The 954-nt window shown below is 29.7% G+C and overlaps 1 protein-coding gene across 1 annotated transcript in view; it reads right to left on the bottom strand.

Moving 5' to 3' along the window:
• Positions 1–948, bottom strand: part of LOC105817791 (coiled-coil domain-containing protein 110-like) — a 6,892-nt gene extending 5,944 nt beyond the window's left edge. Inside the window, exon 1 of the mRNA XM_012653581.1 lies at positions 149–948. Within this exon, the coding sequence (XP_012509035.1) occupies positions 149–944 (796 nt within the window). The 5' untranslated portion in view covers positions 945–948. The remainder of the gene's footprint in view (positions 1–148) is intronic.
• Between the last annotated feature and the right edge of the window lie 6 nt (positions 949–954).

Here is a 954-nt window from a genome sequence, read left to right as displayed (position 1 = left end):
TCCACTATATAATAAATTGGATACAAATCTTACAAAACTAAATTGTATTCATCTTAAAGTTTTCTTCTTATTTCTATACTCTGGCTAGTGCCCAATAGGCTAAAAGAATCTTAAACACATCTCTAATAATCTATCACAATATACATACCTTTCAAATCAGGAGCCAATGGCCTACTCCTAGGACTGGAAATGTCTTCGTAAGTATCATAGTTGTCAAAAGGGAATTTCTCTCTTCTGGAAATGTAAGCTGTTTTTGATAGATCATTATGCTGACCACAAATTTTATCACTTAAACTTGAATATTCTCGTTGAAGATTCCGCATCTCAAATTCCAAGGTATCCCTTTCATTTTCTATACTTCTTACATAGTTTTCTAAAAGTATTTTGTCTTCAGTAAGCCTACTGATGCTGTTTTCAAATTTTATATTTTCTTGACTATGTTTCTTTAGTTCTTCTTTCAGAATCTCATTATCTGTTTTAATTTCCATTACCATTTTTGATAACATTTCACATTCCTTGCCGATTTCTGACAAGCTATTTTTATAAATACTTGCTTCTGATTTTGCATTTTTTATTTCTTTCAGAAAATTCTCTTCTGCAGTAGATTGGTAGGTTTGGATATTCTCAATTTCTCTTTCCATCATTTGTCTAGCAGCAGTAGATTCTTGTAATGTTGTTTCAAGATTAAGTTTTTCATTTTTAACTGTTTCTATTATTTGAAGAAGTGTCTCTTGTTCAGTTTTTGCTAATCTTTCTTTCTCTTTTAGCTGCATTATCTCTAACTGGTTTTCTTTTAGTTCATTTTCATGTGAGCTTTTTTCCTTTAAAAGATGGTATGTTTTTTTCTCTAACATTTGTTTTTCATCTTGAATCAACAGAATATTTGTTTTCATTGCTTCCATTTCTATATTCATTCGATTATTTTCATTATTGACAATGGCCATATCATTTTGA

This window comes from Propithecus coquereli, unplaced genomic scaffold, assembly GCF_000956105.1.
Source record: "Propithecus coquereli isolate 6110/MARCELLA unplaced genomic scaffold, Pcoq_1.0 Scaffold4243, whole genome shotgun sequence".
In the NCBI taxonomy this organism is placed as follows: domain Eukaryota; kingdom Metazoa; phylum Chordata; class Mammalia; order Primates; family Indriidae; genus Propithecus; species Propithecus coquereli.
This window is presented reverse-complemented; position numbering and strand designations above follow the sequence as displayed.